Source organism: Maniola jurtina, chromosome 6 (genome assembly GCF_905333055.1).
Source record: "Maniola jurtina chromosome 6, ilManJurt1.1, whole genome shotgun sequence".
Classification (NCBI taxonomy): Eukaryota; Metazoa; Arthropoda; class Insecta; order Lepidoptera; family Nymphalidae; genus Maniola; species Maniola jurtina.
This window is the reverse complement of record NC_060034.1, coordinates 9905689-9925569: the sequence shown is the minus strand read 5'-3', so window position 1 is coordinate 9925569 and position 19881 is coordinate 9905689. Positions and strand designations below refer to the sequence as shown.

General features: G+C 33.2%; 4 protein-coding genes across 6 annotated transcripts; 2 read left to right on the top strand and 2 right to left on the bottom strand.

Moving 5' to 3' along the window:
• The first annotated feature begins 9 nt into the window (after window positions 1-9).
• LOC123866312 (39S ribosomal protein L22, mitochondrial) lies at window positions 10-2554 on the top strand. The gene is made up of 3 exons (XM_045907785.1): window positions 10-297; window positions 805-1018; window positions 2214-2554. The coding sequence occupies exons 1-3, from the start codon at window positions 121-123 to the stop codon at window positions 2432-2434; spliced, it is 612 nt and encodes a 203-aa protein (XP_045763741.1). The 5' UTR covers window positions 10-120; the 3' UTR covers window positions 2435-2554.
• Window positions 2555-2586: 32 nt separating this feature from the next.
• On the bottom strand, window positions 2587-9108 carry LOC123866308 (UDP-N-acetylglucosamine transporter). Of its 3 annotated transcripts, none has more exons than XM_045907771.1 (6): window positions 8973-9108; window positions 8458-8667; window positions 7535-7645; window positions 6470-6684; window positions 5859-6134; window positions 2587-3511 (listed from the first exon to the last, which is right to left on the bottom strand). In XM_045907771.1, the coding sequence occupies exons 2-6, from the start codon at window positions 8627-8629 to the stop codon at window positions 3149-3151; spliced, it is 1137 nt and encodes a 378-aa protein (XP_045763727.1). In that variant the 5' UTR covers window positions 8630-8667; window positions 8973-9108; the 3' UTR covers window positions 2587-3148. The 3 variants fall into 3 exon arrangements, with proteins under 3 accessions (XP_045763727.1, XP_045763729.1, XP_045763728.1); XM_045907773.1 differs by having other exon boundaries at window positions 8458-8599; XM_045907772.1 differs by having other exon boundaries at window positions 8458-8674; window positions 8984-9102.
• Window positions 9109-10501: 1393 nt separating this feature from the next.
• Window positions 10502-12201, bottom strand: LOC123866520 (cytochrome b-c1 complex subunit 8). Its single transcript, XM_045908157.1, has 2 exons — window positions 11934-12201; window positions 10502-10664 (listed from the first exon to the last, which is right to left on the bottom strand). The coding sequence occupies exons 1-2, from the start codon at window positions 12085-12087 to the stop codon at window positions 10570-10572; spliced, it is 249 nt and encodes an 82-aa protein (XP_045764113.1). The 5' UTR covers window positions 12088-12201; the 3' UTR covers window positions 10502-10569.
• A 401-nt stretch (window positions 12202-12602) lies between these two features.
• On the top strand, window positions 12603-19332 carry LOC123866390 (ethanolamine kinase). Its single transcript, XM_045907924.1, has 7 exons — window positions 12603-12925; window positions 13535-13677; window positions 14552-14735; window positions 16651-16739; window positions 17132-17358; window positions 18554-18782; window positions 19106-19332. The coding sequence occupies exons 1-7, from the start codon at window positions 12791-12793 to the stop codon at window positions 19170-19172; spliced, it is 1074 nt and encodes a 357-aa protein (XP_045763880.1). The 5' UTR covers window positions 12603-12790; the 3' UTR covers window positions 19173-19332.
• Window positions 19333-19881: the final 549 nt, after the last annotated feature.

Here is a 19881-nt window from a genome sequence, read left to right as displayed (position 1 = left end):
AAGGAGTATTTCTTTGCTAGAGTTCTTTTTATTTATGTTTCTTGTCCTCTGTTTCTCAAAATTTATGCTCTGTACCTATAATATTTCAGTATTCTAAAATACTATTTTATAAGCATAGCGATGAATCGTATTAAAAATAGTCTGTTTGCTGTAACAGTTCAGTGTAACCTGAAAAATAACCTTCACACTTCAGCGAGGGATTTTGCTTGGACCAAGTCTAAATTGCCCAAGGAATTTCTGCAGTTTAACAAAAAAATATATCCTCCGCAAGAAATAGGGGAAAGCCCCAGACCAGCTGTAATTATATTATAATTTATTTACCTAAAAAAGATTTTCTAAACTCTTGGTTGTACGCGGTATAATTAATCAACCTCATATCCTAGGCTCAAAAGTGCTAGAACCTGTAAAGCCAGTTGGAAAAATAATAACCTCAGCTTCATAAAATTTTCGTTAATAGGTGAATTCGTATTTTGTAATATTGAGCTAAATTGAGATGATAACATGAATTATACCTCATCAGTCATCGCTCAGATATATTACTTATGTACATGAATTCATAACAGTATGTTCTAGCACCAAACCAACATATTAATTATTATTTAATAACTGCATACCTACTTCTAATGTGATAAAACTGTCTTTTGGATAATAGTTGAAATAAAGTTGGATGACTATCACAAAGTAATACCTAATCACAATAATTCATGTGTTAGGTAGAGCTTATGACCTGAAATTACAAAGCCTAAGGAAACCACACTTAAATGATACCGATAATAAAGATTAATTAATTTTTATTACTTGCAGTTTATATGCCACCAGAAAACTAACATTAAATACAGTCCTGAAAAACTTTGGTATATAGCATCTTTTGTCAGAGGAATGACTGTGGATGAAGCTATAAAACAACTCAGTTATGTTAATAAAAAAGGAGCAAGTTTTATTAAGGAGACAATCCTGGAGGCACAAGATCTGGCCGTTAAAGAACATAATGTTGAATTTAAAAGCAATCTTTGGATAGGTAATCATTTTTATATCTTAGCCCTTAAACTAATAATAAGGAGGATGGGGCAATTTGGCCTGCATATCCAATAAAAATCACTTGCCCATGAAATGAAAGCTTATACAGTGACTGGCAAACTTCTTGGGCAAATGACCTTGACTGCGCAGAAGCATATTTTAGGTCTCTTTAGTGGTAAGTGTGGAGTGTGACGGTGGAGAGTATCATATTGAGCGCATGATTTGTAGATCAGTTGACTTTTGCCTCCCGCACCGTCTATGTCCTGCTGACGCCCGAATAAACTTGTGTGAAGGGAAATAGTTCTTTCTTATTTTTTGTTATGATTTATGTAGTCTCTCTCTAGTCTCTACTGCTTCATGACGAAAAACTTATGGTAAAAAAAAAAACTGATACTGAAACTGTTAAACAGACTTTGTTACTTTTTTACCTTGAAATGAAATCATTAAAACTTTTTTTAGCATTTAAACTATTGTGAGCGATTTCCATTATAAGTATAGGTTATCCTATACTACTTATAATTTATTATGGTTTATAATTAAGTAAGTAATTAATAAGTTTTTCAATACCTAAATAAAAAAAGATAATCACAGAAATAAAAATGTAATTCAGTTACATAAGAGTGTACACTTTTTAGGGTTCCGTACCTGAAAAGGAAAAACGGAACCCTTATGGGATCACTTTGTTGTCTGGCTGTCTGTCTGTCCGTCCGTCCGTTGTGTCTGTCAAGAAAAACCATAGGGTACCTCCAGTTGACCTAGAATCATAAAAGGCAGATAGGTAGTTCTTATAGCACAAGTAAAGGAATAAATCCGAAAACCGTGAATTTGTGGTTACATCATTAAAAAAAAACTAAAATGTGTTTAATTTTTCAAAGTAAGATAACTATATCAAGTGGGGTATCATATGAAAGGGCTTTACCTGTACATCCTATAACAAATTTTTATTTATTTTTATGCATAATAGTTTATGATTTAACATGCAAAATGTCGAAAAAATACCTGAGTACAGAACCCTCGGTGCGCGAGTCCGACTCACACTTGTTAATTATTACCATTGCATCATTATCTTACAAATTCCTAAATAATTGACAGTACCCAATTTGAATAAATGATTTGAATTTGAATATAATATTTTTAAACTAGGTATGAATTTTCTTTACTTGCATTTATTTTGTTTAAATAAATTTTTGTTTCAGCCGAGTCATTTTCGGGAAAAGGTATGCATATTAAAGGGATAAGAAGACATGCAAGAGCTAGATTAGGTGAAGTTCGATACCAGTACAGTCATTACTTTGTACGCTTAGAAGAGGGAAATCCACCTGAAGATTATTATAAAAGGAACCCATTAACTGCCCAACAACAATTGGAGAACTGGTTAGATCAAATGAGGAAAAGGAAGATAATAAATTCATTTTAATTTGTTAAGTAGTGAAAATCATTTTAATCAACAAATACTTAGTAATTGATTGTAAGTATGTATTTTAATGTCATGAGAAAATTACATAGGTAACAATTTAATAAATCCTCATTTGACTTAGGTATTACTGTTCAGTGTTTTTGAATACCACATATAACTTTTGCACCTTCTCTGCAATAGCACATAACCTAGAAGAAAATTATTTATATCAATAACCAGAGTTCAGACTTGATGGTAGGTAAGCATGGTAATTTTACCATCAGGTTAAAACACGTAATGTACATTACCAAAACCATTTCAAGCATTTATAGGTATTAGTTATAAAAAAAGAGCAGCAAATCTGCATGAATACTGGCTTATAATGTCTATAATATGTATACCTAATTTATAATGTCAAGCTCATTAAAATGTGATTAAAGGAAATCAAAAATATATCTAGTAATTAGGAAACAATAAAACTCAGATTGTAAAAATACATTGAATATATTTAAGTAATATCTTAATTTGTAAAAATAATAATTATATGTATCTACTTATTAAAAAAGTGTATAAGTAAACTGAATTTTACACTATAGGTACAAAGATCATAAAATAATACATAATTAGATAATTACTATTGAGTATTAAAAATACTTTTAGTTAAAATAATATAAGAATGATAAGTACATAACTGGCAAATTTTATTTACAATAACTTAAAAATTGTAAAAAAAAGTCATACACTTAATGATGTTCGAGTCTCTGGTTTCTTGGGCACATAGCCATATAGGAAGATTGAACCTATTACAAATACAGTGCCTGCAGCAAATTGTATTGTCAATTGAAAATCAAATATGTACATTGAAGCTATACACAATATTATGATGGCTACAGACGTAGCAAAGCCTTTCAAGATATTATCAGCATATTTTACTACAACTGCAACTATGAGACCACCAGCTGCCTGTAGAACAACCAAGTACCACACAAAGCCATCAAAACCTTTCAGTACATCTGTTAAGGTACCATTATTTATAACATGTGTTATAATTCCAAATGGTATAGATGCTAAACTTAATTGCACATTTCTCATCCATACCTGCAAATAAAAAAATATTTTTTATTCATTAATTAAAAATTGGTTCATTTAATTATAAGGATAGTTTTAACAGGATGATTAATTTATTTATTTTGGCTTGGGTAGGATAAATTCTATACATATTTCTGTACATAAATACATATATAAAAGAAGAAAACATCAGAGGAAGCTTTGTTTCGAAACAGTGTCCAGAACAGTCTTTTTATCGGTCTGTCACACTTTACGCTGAAACTTCTGAACGGATTTGAATGCAACTTGGAATACTTATATTTCAAAATAAAAACTATCCTATGTACTTAATACGATAGTATATAGGATAGTTTTTATCTCAAAAAAACAATAGGGATTGTGGGATAGGAATAAATAATAATTTATATCAATGTTAATCTATATAAGGTCAAGTGGGGTAAGAGAAACATACTTTACTGGTTTGTGAACATTTTGGCCTTCAGCTATCAAAATTATACATTTATTTCGATATTAATACAGAACTAGATTGTTCGTATAATTACGGCACAATTTAGCAACAAAGCTAGGTCATAAAAATGTTCCTCTTACCCGAGATTTGGGGTAAGAGGAACACTCGATACTTTTAAGTAATAACTCGTGTTTTTAAGTGTTTATATAGCATGTACTAAATTTTTTTTTGAGTTAAGGGAATCAAAACCTTACCTCGTTTAAAATAAGGTCCTATTTAGGCTGATAGCATACAAAAACGAAATTTGGGGTAACAGGAACATATAGGTAAGGTCAGAGGTGCTAAACTTTTTCTGGTATTAAATGAACGTATTAAAAACTAGCTTTCCGCCCGCGACTTCGTCCGCGTTTTGGTTATATCGCGCTTGGCACAATTTTTCAAAACATGAACCCCCTTTAGTGTCCCGTGATCGGTTAAAATGAAGCCTATGCCCCTAGCCCCGGGTGTCAAGCTACCTACCTTCCAAATTTCTTAAGATTGGTTCAGTGGTTTAGGCGTGGAAACGCAACAGACAGACAGACAGACATACAGACAGGCAGAAAGACAGACTTTCGCATTTATAATATTGGTCGGAATAGTTGGGATAGAAATGTATTCTAAAAACAGATATGGTTTTAGTAAATTTCTTTACTTAATTACAATTTAAAAAATTAACTCGTAAGAAACAAAAGAAACTTCTAACAATTTTGAACTTTTCTCACTTTGGCCTATACGCGTAATTGTAAACAACAATGTATCACAACAAAAATACTGTCACAAACAATAACATTCGTAGTGAAATATAAACTATAACATAATGTTTTGAGGCTGCATAACCTGACAAAGCGCCACTTTTAACGGCCCTAACTGCTTCTAATAGTTTTTCTTTCGGGTAAGAACTTCTATCGGTCTTTTTTTCGTAAGCTCGAGGCATTTTGCTTTTTCTGTAACAAATAAACAGTTAAACAAATCATGGCTATTTACGGAACGTGTTATACCGGCTGATTTTTAAGTCCTGGCCAAAATTTGTAGGATAAACCTTAACCTTTTGTATGGGACCAACTTTCGTACTCGAAAAAAAAAAATCTACTAAGTAATTCATACATTTTGGTCACAGCTGATCGATACTTTTGTATGGAACAGCTGACTTTTTATTTAGAAAAAGTTGTTCATATTCATAGGTAGGTTTATCCTACAAATCTTGGCCAGTACTTAAAAGTCAGCCGGTATTTTAGTGGATTTTAAAAATGTTTGTTACCCCCTGAAACCGGGAAAGAGGAACATATGTTTCTCTTAACCTAGTACAGCCGTTCCTCTTTCCCAGCTTGCCATTTTGAAGGTTATGTTTTTATTGACATCGAAAAAGCACTAAAAACACACACTACAAACAATACAATACGTAGAAAATAAAGATTAAACGTAATAATTACACTTACCATAGCAATCAACCGCAAAACTGATGTTTTTAATATTTTAATAACACAAACAAGGAACGCCGCTAGGTCTTGGTTTTTTTAGTTTGACAACTGATTTTTTTTCCTCTCTTTTACTCGCTTATCTGCCGTGTTGTAGCGCCATCTATCCAAGAATATATAAACTACGCCTAATACTGTTATATCAACGTAGTGACCATAGAGCTCGCCGTTATAGTTTTCTGTTTACTAGTTACAGTTTCTCTTCCCCCCGCGTCCCTCTTACCCCACCTGACCTTAACTCTATCAGATCTTGGCTGTAAAATTGGTTAAGATTTGACAGACATCCTTTTCTTCACTAAGGTTGTACTGTCAGGCCTTACCGGTAAATTATTATTACTAATAAATAGTAACAAGTTTACAAATACAACAAAACAAGTTTATTAATATTAGAATTTTTTTAACATTTAAAACTTACTGATATGTCAGATTCTTTAAGAACTTTTTCAAAGTAAATGCCTGCAAATCCAGATATAAAACAGGCCGCTAGAGCTGCTCCAAAACCAAGCAGTTTGGATTGCTTGGCTAGGTTTTCGGAAGTTGTACTTTTGGTCTTTTCTGTAGACGACAATTGTACTAATGCAACTCCTATTACCAACAATCCTAATGCACCCCATTGTAATTTATTTAATCTTCTTTTTAAAACTAATACAGCGAAAAATGCAGTAGTAAGCAATTTAAGTTGATATGTCACCTGCAAGAAACAATTTACATGTAATTAGGTAAATATAGAAAGATCAGTCAAATACGAGTCAGACTCGCACACATCGAAATAAAACCTTTCGTATGAGTATTGTTAAAATTATTAAAAGCTGATAAACATTTTCTATTTCCACTTCATTTCAATCTACACCCACTATTGAAAAAAAAATTTCTTTGTAACCTTAGGGCTCTCCCCCAGGCGCTGTAGTGGCCAATAGGGCCTATGCAACATACTCAATCCGAAAGTATGAATATCCAGCAATTCTTCTTAAGCTTTATGGTTAATCTAAATAATCATTATGGTAGTGTACAAAGTGCCAAAAATACCTGATATGTGGCTGCATCTAAGTTAGAAGCTGAGACATAAAGTAAATTGTTTTGTATAACATACAAAAATGATGGCACACAAACACGAAGAGTATCCTTAATATTTAATATGATTGTGGTGTACATTGTTCGCACTCCATTTTTAATACTTCCTGATTCATTCATGACAAGAACAAGGCATATGGCTAACTTTAGTACTTCTGCCATTAATACAGCTGAAATAACAAAGAATAGTAGGTTAGTTTATATATATAGTGCAACTGATATCTAATAATGTATCAATTTGAATAAAACCTTGTTAAGAAAAAAATGAAAATAGCAATTTTTATGTTTACACAATTCTTTAGTTTATGGATGATTTTACTGCATGCTGGGCTGCATTAGTGTTTGTGCCTCATTCTGATGCGAATGTATTAAAAATATTGCCTGGCAGCTCCTAGTCCTAGTCCTAGGATTGCATGCCTTATTTAATTTGGCTTTGTCTAATTTAATTGGGAGCATAGCAGTTACATGTAACACATAGACCACATTGGAGTAGATAAAAGAGAATTCATTCTGATTATAAATTAAAACGTTTTTGTTACTTAATTTTAACTAGATGGTGCCCCTGACCACCTTCCTGGCACAGTGGTGAGCGCTGTGGACTTATAAGTGGGAGGTCATAGTTGCATGCTCTGCAGGGGCAGTTTGGGAATAATTTCTAACTGATCTGGTCTGATTGGAGGTGGTCACTAGTTACCACACCACTGACAAAGCTGTACCACCAAACGATTTAGCGTTCTGGTACGATGCCGTGTACAAACCAGTAAGTTTTATAAAACTGCCATACCTCTTTCAAGTTAGCCCGGTTTCATCATAGACTGCATCATCACTTACCACTAGGTGGGATTGCAGTTAAGGGCTAACTTGTAATAGAATAAAAGTAAGATTAAAGTAGATTGTGTTTTTTTAAATCCCATGGATAAATTTCCAGGATAAAAAGTAATCTATGTCAATGCCGGGTTGCTAGAAAGATACATTTTCATATTTACAACATTAGTATGAATTAAAATGTTATATTTTTACCTGCAGTTGATGCAAACATTGTAACATCTCTTGTACGGGCATATCGCATACTTAAACCTAAAGCTGCATTTTGAATTGTCAATATTGCAAGACTTACATATTTTATATAGCCTGAAAATAAAACAAAATTTTTAAGACTCCAGTCTTATCAATATGTAGTTGTAATGTAAATTCTTAATAATTATTTATCTTATCTTATAATAATTATAGTAACAATAGTTTATAAAGTATTTTTTCATTTAACAATAGTTTTGTGATAGCCTGATAGGAATCTTGTACAAAATATCACTTAACACATCTTATCAGTGATATTTGTTGATACTGATTTATAGTCCAACTAGTTGATGCTTACGACTTTGTTTGTGTTTATATAGGTTTATTAATCCTGCAGGAACTCTTTGATTTTCCAGGATAAAAAGTAGCTGTTTAAAGTCAGGTATAAATTATTTCCATTCCAATTTCAACCAAAGTTCAGTCATAGTGGTGTGAAATAGTATCAAACATTCAAACTTTTACACTTTTGAATTACATACACACATACACAATTATGAAGCTGTGATAGACTAGTGATAAGATAAGGGTGTCTGCCTCTTAATTGGAGGTCTAGGGTTCAATCCTTGGCATGTGCACCTCTTAACTTTTCAGAGTTATTTGCGTTTTAAGTAATTAAATATCACTCGCTTTAAGGGTGAAGAAAAACATCTCGAGGAAACCTGCATGCATGAGAGTTCTCCATAATGTTCTCATACACACATTTGAGAACATTATGGAGACTGCCAATCCGTACTTGGCCAGTGTGGTAGATATGGCCTAAATCCTTCTCACTCCAAGAGGATACCCGTGCTCTGTAGTGAGCCAGCAATGTGTTGATCATGATGTTAATAAGTAAAATTTTTTATTACTAACTTTATAAAGTAACTTACCATACTTGACCCGTTTATTAGGTGAATAAGTTTGAGACTTCTTTGATACACCATCCATGTCCTCTGCTATCTCTGTCTGTAATTGTGTCTCTGCAGTAACAGATTCTTCTTGGCCAATTTCTTCACTTGTGGCCGGTTGCTCCTGTAGATTGATGTCATCTATTGACTTCATAGGAACTACAAACTTGATCTAACTAACACCACTAGAAACTAATAACGAAAAAAATGAAACAAACATTTAAATAATGGGTTTAGTAAACTTTTAGCCAAGCATGCATTTATCTGTACCGAACTTTAAAAATATTATTGAAGCAAGTAAAACAAAATAAATTCTTGATTTTAAATAAAAGTACGTAGTACGTACGTACTATAAACATTATTAAGTTCATATTTAAAACTTATCTTGAAGAAAAATTAAAAGATAAATAAAATAGCTGTTAAAAATGTGTTAACTATATTAAATTGAATGTAGACTGCAGAGATACTTTACAGTGCACTAAAACGTTATCACTTACTTAATTGTAGCTACTTAAAGACGAATATTAAATCATTTCTGTTTGATTAGAATTTATTCATTAATTCACTACATAAAAATGTTCAAAAGTATTTTTTGTGTTGACGTTGCAAGTTGCAACACAGACCAATGACCAATATCACTTGCAGTTTGCACCAAAGAGAATATAATCACTAGTTTGCACTTCTATGGTTTGCACTTTGCACAGACACATTTACTCTGTAATTTTTTTAAACTGGTTTTATGGCTCTGGGTTCTAGCATTACTCTATGACTGACACTTGCACACATAGACCAGTAACATAGAGGATACACCTAACATAAACAACTTTCGTGAAGCCTTCGATTAGATATCAAATCAATGCGTGGAGCCTACTATAATTAAGGGGCATGAGACGGGCCTGCCCGCGAAATTCAAATTTAATTTGGTTTTTCGCATTTTTTAAACTAATACGACAACGTAGGCTTATGGCGTTTTCAATTGCGACAATGGCAGTATCATCCTCACAGGTTTATATAAAAATCTTTACTTGAAAGTGTCCAGGTTAAGAAATTAGCTGTAGTATCGACTAATTCTGACACATTAGTCGATACTAGAGCTAATTTCTTAAACTATTCGCGGGCAGGCCCGTCGCTTCCACCTTAATCCCTTTCGCTGAAGCAGAGAGTACCTGGCAGAAAAAATTGCATACCAATTTTAAGGAAGAGGTAGGTAGAGGTCTTGTACAGCGTTGTCTCTGCCATTGAGTCCCATAAAACTGCACAAAACGACACATAAGTATGAGTGACAAAGACGACGCTCTACGAAGCCGAAATCTGTATATCTAAAGTTCGATGTGTAATATTTTCTGCCGGGTACTGTACTTACTTGTGAAATGCTATTATAATCCTGTTACGTACGCTTCGGCTATTTTAGCCTAGTATAGGTACTGCAACCTAATATTGCACAATAATTTCAAAAAGAACATCATCTCACTCAACATTATAATATCTCATCGAGTCAACATCCAAGAAGGATGGTGAGGTGCATGAAACAGGTCTGCCCGCGAAATCCTAATCTAATTTCTTAAACTGGACCCTTTCAAGTAAAGATTTTTTTTTATATAAACCTGTGAAGATGATACTGCCATTGGCGCAATTAAAATGCCATAAGCTTACGTTGTCACATTAGTTTACAAATTGCGAAAAACCAAATTAAATTTGAATTTCGCGGGCAGACCCGTCTCATGCCCCTTAAACGTTTCAATCTTTTGCCCCTCCCCGCCGAGTCTTCACTCCAGCAATCCAAGCTTGCTCCAAAAACCGAGTAGACCGCCCAGGTTGCCGAGGGAAGCGTACAGCTTGTGATATTGGGTACAAAAATAATGCAAAAGGTGGGATTTGAACCACCAACCTTTCAGTTTTCAGTCCGCTCCTATAACAGTTGAGCTTTTGATATTGAAATCACTGAGTCTGACAGATGGCCAGACGGACTGGGTGAAACTATAAGGGTTCCTTATACTAACTTATAGGAAACCCTAAAAAGAAAACCTTTTACATCATAATAATAATTTAATAATTACTCTACTTATAATATTCACAAGTGTTCATTGACATCTTTTATTCATCATTAGCAAAATCAGCAGGGTTCTTCCTAGAAAGTCTGTGTTGTGCTGTTTCTACCCCCTCAAAGATCATGTACGCAACAATAAAAGCTGAAACAAAAAATATCTCTTCCAATTATCAATTATAGCTAGTTTCATTTTTTAATACATAGATGCTGTGGCCAATTCTGTTGTACACAATCTCGTAAAACTGGTCTATATCGAGTTATATCCTTTGTTCATCTGTATTTACAGCAAAGAAATAATTGATTGATTAATTTTTCACAGAAAGCTTAGCTTTACAAGAGATTGCTATGACCTGTCATTTTTGTTTAGTTTGAGAATGTACTGTGCACTTAAAACTAAAATTGCAGATGAAAAGATATTGCTATCCATTTCATAATTGTCCGTGTGAAAAAATAAATTTAGACCTATCAATTAAGTTTAGTTTTGAGATAGTGAACAACAGAACTAGCCACATTAGCTGACCTGCCCCACATGATCCAGCTATGTGGAATTTCTGAATGACCTATCTTTGTTGGAGTTGAGTGATGAGTCTTATTGAGAGAACCTACACGCAATCAAGGTTCTTCAAAAACAGGTCATCGAAGTATATGCAATAGTGGTCAGTGATCTAGACATAGTGGCTTAAAGAGCAATTACACACTGGTGCAACCACAGGAGTGCCCATGGACACAGCTGTGACTGGCACAGCTCATAGAGACTATGGTTTATGTAATACCAGCAGTCCTGCAAGCTGTGCAATTGATTTCTTACAGACTAGACAGCTTACACTGGCAGTTGAAGTGCTGACATAGGTAGTGAAAGATGAAAGTGAATGAAAAAGTAGTACAAAAGCAGTAACAGGAAAAAGCATTGCATAGGTTATAGACAAAGGCAAGTGCTTATCTGCTTATAAGCAGGTAGTAGTGCAATCTACTTGATATGCAAATTGATACATGATTGGGTTAGAAAACAACTTGTAAGCATGTAAAGATTTCATAAGATACACTATGCCTTTATTTGATTCAAAATGTAGATACTCTCCTATGCAACACCCTGGTACATGAACACATTTTAATTCTTGGTTCAATTTGGGTTCAATAAATATTTATTAAAAATTTTTTTTATTAATTAATATAGGTAATAATAAAATTATTTCATAATTGGAATATTGTCACTTTTCAAATTTTAAAAACTATACTTTAAAAAGCTATGCGTGAATCATGAATATTTGGAATTGGAATCATTTCATATTCTAAAATTGAAATCTCAATAATAACTTTGACAAAGTTAGGGTCAAAACTTTAACTAAAAGCGATAACAGTGGATCTAACATATTAAATGATTGTTACAAATTATAAAATAAACCAAAATTACCTGGAGCGACTCTGAAAACACTTTCACGAAATCTGCGGAAGATGTTTGGTATCCCATTAGAAATAGCTCCCGCATAGGCACGTTGTTCGTGTGGTGATAATCTATATGTAATTAACCCTCTAATCTTTGCAAGTTCTCCGAAATGTTTTCCCATTTTTACTTTGTAAGATTGATTTTAGTAAAAAATTACGTAACTTATAGCTCAGGCGCGACAAAATGAATATCAAGAAAATCAATGTAGTTTTTTTCCAACTGTGCACAGACCAATAACATATACTGTGCCACAGACTACAGATCACTATTTTTTTTCTACCGTCTGGCTTTACACAGATTAGCCAATGTCAAGTTTGTAGTTACAAGATAGAGAAACTATAAGTACGGAATTCGTCTGTGCCGGCGGCGCTCGCTGGCACACGCGCGGCGCTTCTTTAGAGCGCTTCCCAGTCAGTTCCACCACCAAAAAGCACCAGAATGCAAAAACCGGCCACTTTAAACAAAAAAAAACACTCCAAAAAAGCACCGCACGCGCGCCAGTAAATGCCAATATAGACGAAGTCCCAGATCACTATTAATAGGCCTTAAGAGAGTGATATCCAGGGCAGTAAAAAAAAAATTTAAAAAAATACGAGTAAGTAACAGTCAAATGTCATTGTCATTTGTCATGTCACATGTCATCTTGTATGTAAGGTTACGAGGTGGTTACGAAAACAATTGCTATTTAGTTATTCACTCAATTTAAAAATCTTATATATATATTGCGGCCGAATACAATGTTCTGTGTAGTATAACAATTAATAGTGCCGAAGGTACAAGCACGAAACAGACTCCGCGAAGATAAGATCCTGAAATCAAATAAAATGTCTAGAGTTTGTGATCCTGCTGGTCATAAATTTATACCAGTCGAAGTTGACGATTTTGATATATATACCGGAATTTATAAAATTCTTTCAGTTATTAAACCGGATTGGCCTCAGGAAAACATTAAATTTAAGGTGGAGTTTAAAGTGTCCTATAACTAGCAAAGCCGTGTGCCCAATGAGATTTCCCAACGGCAACATCTCAGGAATCATCCTAATTTTCTCTTCATTTCTTATTATTAATTATTTCTAATTATTATCAAAGGGGGTAACCCTTTGGAAATGAATTTCCATTATGCTGATACAACTGACTTTATGAGTTTCATTTTAAATCAGAAGCCTAAATATTAAATTTCACATCTCGAACTTAAAAATGACATGCTTTCCTTTCCCTCATTAATGCTTACCTATGTTATATGTGGGACTCCTGTGCAAAATTTAGCAGGCTTCTAGACTCACCCGTTTGTGCTGTACTTTAAAGAAGAAACTTAAATACCAACTTCCATATTTCTAACTTGCATAATATAATCTTTTGTCCCTTATTTAACCATTTTGGAATTGAAATTTCAAAAATCCTTAGTGCTAATTTACATTATAATAAAATAAAAGGATCTATTATGCAAAATTTCATGCTTCCAGACCCACCTGTTTAAGCTGTGTTTTGTCCAACAATATCAGTGTTAGAGTCTTATTAAGTTGATATAAGCGTAGTGGTATAATAAACTAGTTTGTCAATAATTGCAGATTTTTACTGACGGAATCACGAATAAATTAGTAGCTTGTCAATTGGATCCTGTCAATAATCTTGAAAACAATGAAAATGTTGTGCTTGTGAGGATTTATGGAAACAAAACTGATTTACTTATTGACAGAAATGCAGAAGTTAGGTAAGTTCTTCAGATAATTCTGGTTAATTAGTATTTAAATCAGTAAAAATAATTTTACTATAAAATGTTATTTAAAAAACTATCATAAAAATTATAAATAAGAAGCGGTGGTAGCCTAGTGGTGAAGACAGCCTACTATTCATGGAGTCTGGGGTTTGATTCTGGAGGTGGTGGATTATACTAAAGCCTTCTCATTCTGAGAGAAGACCCGTGCACAGTAATGGCTGGCAGTGAGCTTATATGATGATGAATTTTATTTATTTTATTGTGTACAATAAAATAAATATTATATAAGTAAATGATAAACAATCATACTGTGTAATTTATTTAAAAAATGACTGATTTTAAATTGACTGATTAAAACAGAGCTTTTCACACGTTTTGGAAGTTAAATGTTCATTTTAATAAACTAAGATAGATATAATATGTTACAATAAATTAAGGTGATATAGTAAAATTTTCTTGGGAATTTCTTAAAAGTACTTACCTATTTATTTAGGTAAGATTAATAAAATAAAACAATTTAATCTTTCTGCCAAGCAAGTATTCACAAAAATACCCTAGAGATTGTGATACAACTAAGGTTCTATACTATTTTTATTTACTAACTTTTGCCCGCAACATCCCTGGAGACAAAAGGTATATTTGCTTTTCTGGATAAATGGTAGTCTACATCACTCTTTGTATAATCCTCAGCCTGTCTGCAAAAGACCTGTCATTGGTTCAGCTGTTTCAAAGATTATCCCATGCAGACAGACAAAAATTTACAAAATGGTTGCTTTCGTTTTGATTTGATGAATTAAAAAATCATAAACAATAAATTATTCCCTTTTAAGTCAAGTTTCTTCAATTACCTAATTTTATTTCATTTTAGGAACATAACAGTGCTTAATAAAGCAGGATTAGCTCCAAAAATATATGGTGTATTTAAAAATGGTTTATCCTATGAATATTATCCTGGTGTTACTCTAGACACAGACACTGTAACTGATGCAAAAATATCTCGTCTTGTGGCACAACAAATGGCCAGAATGCACAAAATTCAACTGGGTGAAGAGGTAATTGTAAAAATATTCAAGACAAATAACCATTTAAAAAAATACTGTTTTAAGCTATATATAAATAATTCCTCCATTTCATTTTTTAAAAATTATATAGAAAATCAACAATGAATGAATAATATTGAATGTTAGAAAATCAACAAATATATTCTAGTTTTCTATACTTTTTTCATAAGTATACTTTCCCTTTCATAATGGTCTCTGCAGAAAAGGATAGCACTAGGCTTAGACCCCTCAATTTAGTTTAGAGAGACAAGAGAATTAGCCACAATTTTATCTCCCAGATAGAACTAAATTGCTTCTAAGGAGGAAACATCTTGTTTTCTCAATTGGCTCTGGTTGTTATCCTTATCATATAAAGCATCCCATTTTTAAAATTATCTCTATGGACACTGCTCGCACAACTTCATATTATTTATTCATTCTTGCAGCAATATCTATGTATACTTTTATTGTTCCTTTATTTCTCAAGTCTTTTTTGTTTGATGGAAAACTTTGGCCATGGTTAGTTATTAGTGGCAAAGCTGAAAAGGCTTTAAAACAACTAAAGACTTCCTACATTACAATAACATAGTGCTTCAGTCATTTGCATTGTTTGCCCCATAGGGACCTCAAAGCAACATGTCTTTTCTAGCACTCTTACCATTAGCCATTAGTTACATATTCTATAAATAATAATGCCATATATACATATATTTTAATTCAGGTTTGATAAGAGAGGTATAAAAAGCTGTTAACTACAGACAACGAGTTATCGCCAAAGAACGCGGGTATTTTTAAAAATAATGTTTCTAAAAAGGTATGCTTCAGAAGACCAAGGTTTTAAGTTAGTTTTTAGTTTGGCCCTACCTAGCAAACTTTTTAAAACACATCAGTTTTTCTAAATTTACTTATGTTAAATACTTTTTGCAACAACTCTTAAACTATTTTTGCAGTTAATAGCTTTTTAGTTCAAGGACAGCAGAATTGAATTATTCGAAAAAAATTATCGTTTACGAAAAAATGACCGCCAAATGGCTGTTTTACGCGAATTTAATGTCCTCCATAACTTCTAACATCTGAAACTTTGTAGAATATCAGCAGATAATATGGTAGGTTATCATTTGTCACGACTATTGTGAGACAAATAACTTACGAGTTATAGTCGACTAAGATAATGTGTACAGTGTGGCTAATTCTGTTTTACACAATCTCTAAACCAACTTAACGGGTCTATCTAATACTATCCTTTTTCACTGAGAGCATTAAGAGAGAGAGAGCAGTATATTTATAACTGTCTTTTTGTTTAGCTTAGAATTTTAGAGATTATGTACAACTGAATTAGCCATATTGTTGGCCCGGCGTTAATAGAAACAAACAGTATTGACTTCATCAACCAATAGCTGATGTCCATAGGCCTCTTGTAGGAATTTCCACAACCACGGGTCTTGCGCCGCCTGAATCCAGCGGTTCCCTGCGACTCGTATCACATCGTCTATCCACATAGGGAACAAACAGTATAGTGAAAGAAAAACCGGCCAAGTGCGAGTCAGACTCGCACTTGGCCGGTTACCCTCGCACGGAGGGTTCCATACTCGGGTATTTTTTCCGACATTTTGCACGATAAATCAAAAACTATTATGCTTAAAAATAAATAAAAATCTGTTTTAGAGTGGACAAGTAAAGCCTTTTCAAATGATACCTCACTTGGTATAGTTATCTTACTTTGAAAATTTAAAACACCTTTTTTTTTGTGATGTAACCACAAATTCACGGTTTTCAGATTTATTATTTTACTTGTGCTATAACAGCTACCTGCTCTTCATAATTCTAGGTTAACGGGAAGTACCCTATAGATTTTCTTGACAGACACGACAGACAGACAGACAACAAAGTATCAAAAATAAAATAAAACACTAATGAAAATTTGTAGGTACCCAGGGAACCAATGGTGTGGGACAAAATAGAGCAATTCTTGAGTTTAGTTCCAGAAAAATTCACAGACGCAAATAAACATGTCAGGTAAATCATTTTAATATTTTTCAATTTATTATATATATTTCGATTATATTAAGTATTTAACATTCTGAGCGCAACTATATTTTAGAGTATTCGCATCTTTGTACCTATATAATAAGAAAAAGGACAGACAAACCTAATTTAGAGATTACAACTGCTAAACCTTGTGACTTTGGGTGCCAGTTGTGAACCTATAGTTTTTAGTAGAGTTCACTATTTAGTCTTTAAACTCTTTTTTTAGCAATAATTAAAAGAAAAAGATGCAGATGTTCTGAAAGTTTAGAGGAAAACATCAAAATCGACGCCATATATTAAGATATGTGTAGGTATGTGTATTATTACTGTGTATTTAAGTACATATTTTAAAATTGCAATGCTTTTACCGACTGTTGTAGATTTACGAATAGCTTTGGATCAATAACACGGCTCAGGATAGAATTTGAACGTCTAAAGTCACACTTAATAAAAACTGAGAGCCCGATTGTGTTTGCTCACAATGATTTGCTTCTAGGAAACGTGATCTACGACGAATCTAAAGGGACAGTTTCTTTTATTGATTATGAATATGCCTCGTATAATTATCAAGCCTATGATATAGCAAATCATTTTAATGAATTTGTTGGTGAGTTATCTTATAAGTATATATATTTTTAAAATAGATGGTGGGGGGTCCGCGTGAATATATTTTTTAATTTCCGTGGGAACTCTTTTCAGGTATGAAAAGGCTATGTGTTAAGTCAGGGTACCTATAGGTAAACTATCTCAATTGCGATCTCAATTGCGAACAGCTAAATAGGTTCCTTTAGCCATTGTGGCGTAAAAAGTAAAACTGGCGATTTCATCCGCGTGATATGAGGTTTTTTGATTTCTGCGGGAATTCTTTAATTTTCTAGGATAAAATGTAGTCTATGTGTAAAGTCAGGTTATAAGCTATCTCCATTCCATATTTCAGCCAAATCCGTCCAGAAGTTTTTGCGAGAGTAGAGTAATAAATATACACACACACATAACTCGGTGTCTACATGAGTATAGTGCGCGCAAAACAAGTAGGCCAATTTGAAGTTGCAACATGGCGGATCGCGCAAGCAGACAGGTCAAAGATTACAATACCTACTCAAGTCCGGCTGATATCTATTTTTCTACAATGCGCAGTCATATTAGGTATGCCTCGTGTTCAGATTGCTTGGACTATCTAGATTCTAGGTACTTGCTTGTTTTGAGCGCAGTAAGATGCATTCTTCTATAAAATAATATAAGACTTTTTTTCATTTTGTAAAGATAATTGTTACCGAATATCAAGACATAAGTAATAAGTATAGATTACAAGCACTGATTTATTAACAGTTTATTCTTAACGTTGGTTCTTATCTTGAAACTTATCAGCCATTACGCACTATCATGTCACTTAATGAATTTATACCTAACTCTGAGTTTACTAATCATTATATAAAAATAAATAAAATGTTTGATAGCAGTTATCGCTATTCTCAGGAACTATATATTAATTTAGCGTTCCGGTACGATACCGTGTAGAAACCGAAGTCGTATGGGTTTAATAAAAACTGCCACACCCCCTTCCAGGTTAGCCCGCTTCCATCTTAGTACCTACATCATCATTTACCACCACGTGAGATAGCAGTCAAGGGCTCACTTGTATATCTTAATAAATTAAAAAAAAAGCCAAAATGAAGGTAGGTGTATTCCGAGGTTGATCGCTAATTTGACTGGACTGAAGATGTTTCATCGTTATATATACAATACAATAGAGATATCAATACCTATATTGTTTCAGATTTGAGACAAAACAATTTTTTCAGGTATATCGATCGAAAATATGGATTACAGCCGATATCCGAGTAAGGATTTTCAGATTAATTGGATACGAATTTATCTGGCGGAGTATTTAGATAACCCGACGCCATCTGAAGAGCAAATTGAGGAAATCTACAAAGATGTACAACGTCTATCTTTGGCATCTCACTTTAAGTGGGGTATTTGGTCCTTGGTCCAATTTGAGCTGTCCGACATTGACTTCGACTTTGGCAGGTAAGAAAAAATCTGTTTGAATTTTGAACAAAGAGAGACAAAGCCGATCCGTTAGGTTAGTTTACAAAAAAAACCTTATAAAAATAATGATCATCAGAACCGAATGCTTTGAACAATTTGTAGTAAAAAAAAAGGAAAATAATGTTTGTTGTTGATTGTATCAATTCTCAAGACCGTTTAACAGGAGATTCTTTTTTGTCCATGTCGTGTTTTATACTTCGTAAATACAATAAAACTCAGCAAGTACTTTTAGGCATTTACCTAGTCAGTTTTTATGTATGTCTAACCATTGTGAATTCATACTGTCTGTGTATATTTTACAGGTACGCGGAAATGCGGCTTAACAGATATTTTGAAGTAAAAAATGCAGTCTACAAGGAATTACTGTGATAAATGATTATTATAACTTACCCTTGAATGTGAATAAAATGGTACAATAATAATTATTATGTACATATTGGTAAATTAAAAGATATTTATAAATAGATATAAGTAAAGCAGCTATGTTAATAAACCTGGTGATCATAATAAAAATAATATGTAATAACAACATTGACTTTTCATTGCCATCTAACGTCACACATAGGTAGTTGTTCATATAACATCTTTATGTAGTTGTTGCATTGAAGTGGAGAGTTGCATGCTTGGATCAATCCGATTGTTGAGAGATCGTGATAAAAATATCACGTTATCTTTGTTTGCTGCATTCCGCTCCCCTTTACTAGACAAGACATTGATTGGTACGGCAAACGTTACAGTAATCGCAAAACAAGTAGTCCAATCTGAAGTTGCAACATTACGGTTTGCGCAGGTCTTTAATTAAACACACTGATATCTGTTTTTAACCCCCGACCCAAAAAGAGGGGGTGAAAGTTTGACGTGTGTATCTGGCTGTGACATCGTAGCTCCTAAACTAATGAACCGATTTTAATTTAGTCTTTTTTGTTTGAAAGGTCAACGAGTGTTCTTAGCTATAATCCAAGAAAATCGGTTCAGCCGTTTGAAAGTTATCAGCTCTTTTCTAGTTACTGTAACCTTCACTTGTCGGGGGTGTTATAAATTTTTAATTTACACTTGTTTGTACAATGCGTCAATGTCA